Source organism: Hippocampus comes, unplaced genomic scaffold (assembly GCF_001891065.2).
Source record: "Hippocampus comes isolate QL1 unplaced genomic scaffold, H_comes_QL1_v1.1 scaffold175, whole genome shotgun sequence".
In the NCBI taxonomy this organism is placed as follows: domain Eukaryota; kingdom Metazoa; phylum Chordata; class Actinopteri; order Syngnathiformes; family Syngnathidae; genus Hippocampus; species Hippocampus comes.
The window spans coordinates 415,810-418,309 of NW_017805556.1; the positions used below are offsets into that span (position 1 = coordinate 415,810).

The following is a 2,500-nucleotide window of genomic DNA, read 5'->3' on the forward strand; positions in this document are numbered from 1 at the left end:
AACACTTTTGGTGTTAATAAAATCAACAACAGGTGTGCTAGAGGAGCAACAATGAGACGGCCTCCAAAACAGGATTTGTTTTACAGGTGGAGGCCACTAACATTTTTTTCACCTCCTCGTGTTTTCTGACAGTATTTCCACTAGTCCGACCAGTTTTGCATTTGGCAAGGGTCAGTGTCACTACTGGTCGCATGAGGCCGTTCCTGGAGCCAACAGAAGTTGCACAGACAGTCCAACTCTTCCAGGACAGCAGATCAATGCGTGTTATTGCCCGAAGGTTTGGTGTGTCTCTCACCACGGTCTCAAGAGCATGAAGGAGATTCCAAAAGACAGGCAGTTACTCTAAGGGTGATGGACAGGGCCGTCGAAGGTCCTTAACCCATCAGCAGGACCAGCATCTGCTCCATGGTGCAAGGAGGAACAGGATGAGCACAGCCTGCCGGAAGCCTACAAAATGATCTCCACTCTCTGACCACACAATCAGAATCAGACTTCATGAGGGTGGCCTGAGAGTCCGACATAACTCTAGTGGGCCCTATGCTCACTCCCCGCCACAGTGGAGCTTGACTGGAATTTGCCAGAGACCACCAGCATTGGCAAAGATGAGAGCAGATTCACATGACAGACATGAATGGATCTGGAGAGGCCATGGAGAACGTTATGCTGCAGGTAACATCGTTCAGCAGGATTTGTTTGGTGGTGATTCAGTGATGGTTTTGTGAGGCATATCCATGGATGGACGCCCAGACCTCTACAGGCTAGACAACGGCACCCTGACGACCATTAGGTATGGGGAAGAAATCCTTGGACCCATTGTGAGACCCTACGCTGGTGCAATGGGTCCTGGGTTCCTCCTGATGCACAATGCCTGGCCTCATGTGGCAAGGGTATGCAGGCAGTACTTGGAGGATGAAGGAATTGGTACTATTGACTGGCCCCCATGCTCGCCTGACCTAAATCAAATAGAACACCTCTAGGACATAATGTTCCGGACCATCCGACGCCGCCAAGTTGCACCTCAGACCGTCCAGGAGCTCAGTGATACTCTGGTCCAGATATGGGAGGATATACCCCAGGAAAACATTCGTCGTCTCATCAGGAGCATGCCCAGACATTGTCGGGCATACATACCAAGCACACGAGGGCCACACAAAATACTGAGTACCATTTTGAGTTGCTGGAATGAAATTTGCCGCATATTTTTTTTTCCACTTTGTTTTTGAAGGTGTCTTTAAATTCAGCCTGCTCTAGGTTGATCGTTTTCAATTCCGTTAAATGTTGTAGCCTCCTTTCATTCCAAACTTACTATCCAGTCTACATCAGTGGAGATATACTGCATAATTTTTTTTCACCAGTGAGCTCTGGTGTGTTGTCAAAGTTCTCCTTTAAATTTTTGAGCAGACACGCACGCATGCCCAATGTGTGTGCGTGCGTGTGTGTGTGTGCGTGCGTGCGTGTGTGTGTGTGTGTGTGTGTGTGTGTGCAACCAAGATCAAATGTCAAACTCATTTCTACATTCAAATGCAACAAAATATCATGAAATATATGTCAAAAAACTACCTCCTCTGCCATCTGCAGCAAAGTCTGGTTGTTGCTCTCCCATTTAGTTCTCCACTGCGTTGTTTCTTTCTCCAGCTTCTTAATTTTCTTTGTCATCTGAAAAGTGAAAAGTGTTAGGCCTGCCGCACTCTGCACTACATTTGAAATGTCATCCATTGAAACCTTTATTTTGGAGTTACCCTTGAGATGAGTCATCTCATTTTAGAGGGGGCAGACATACAAATTCGAAAAGCACAACACATCTCTCCCCAGTCACCCAACCCTTCCCAACCAATCACATACAGAAGCAAACTTGCCCTTTCGGCGACACATTGGGACAGATCTGTCGACAAAAATGAATTTAAAGAGGGCTCCGTTTAAAAAATAAAAAAATTAAATTAATCTAATAAAATTGATTTTCCATTTCATAGCCCAATTTTAATTCCTAAAACCATAAATTGATCTATTTAATCCCCCCCCCACCAAGAATTCATGTGACTTCTCGCGTCAAGCGAGAACATGTCACTACACAAGAGTAGCATATCAAAACAACATGGCGGAAGCACCGAAATCTGCAACAAACAGCTTGAAGGCAGATTTCCCTAAGTTTTGGGGTTTTAAAAACACAAAGACAACAATAAACTGGATATGAGCAAACCGGTATGCATGATTTGCTACGGGGAAGTGAGGTATTCTGTTAACACAACAAATGTTCGAAACCATTTAAGTAGACGACACATGGTTCGAACGCAGTGTGCTTCAATCTGATAGACAGATGTCGCACAAGAAGCTGTGAATGGAATTGATTTAAAATGTATTATTGTGAACAGGTTATGTACTATAAAACATAAATGATTAATGTAACTGCATCAGATTAAATTATCAATGACAATATTCAGATTTTTACTAACACACCGGGCAAGAAATTTACATTTTTAATGTACTGCACTGAGCCGTTGGT

The 2,500-nt window shown here is 44.2% G+C and overlaps 1 protein-coding gene across 2 annotated transcripts in view; it reads right to left on the reverse strand.

Annotated features, from left to right (window-relative positions):
• txlng (taxilin gamma) overlaps positions 1-2,500 on the reverse strand; it is a 59,876-nt gene that overhangs the window by 3,405 nt on the left and 53,971 nt on the right. For both annotated transcript variants that reach the window (XM_019879849.1, XM_019879850.1), the window contains one exon: positions 1,561-1,656. In XM_019879849.1, the coding sequence (XP_019735408.1) occupies positions 1,561-1,656 (96 nt within the window). The remainder of the gene's footprint in view (positions 1-1,560; positions 1,657-2,500) is intronic.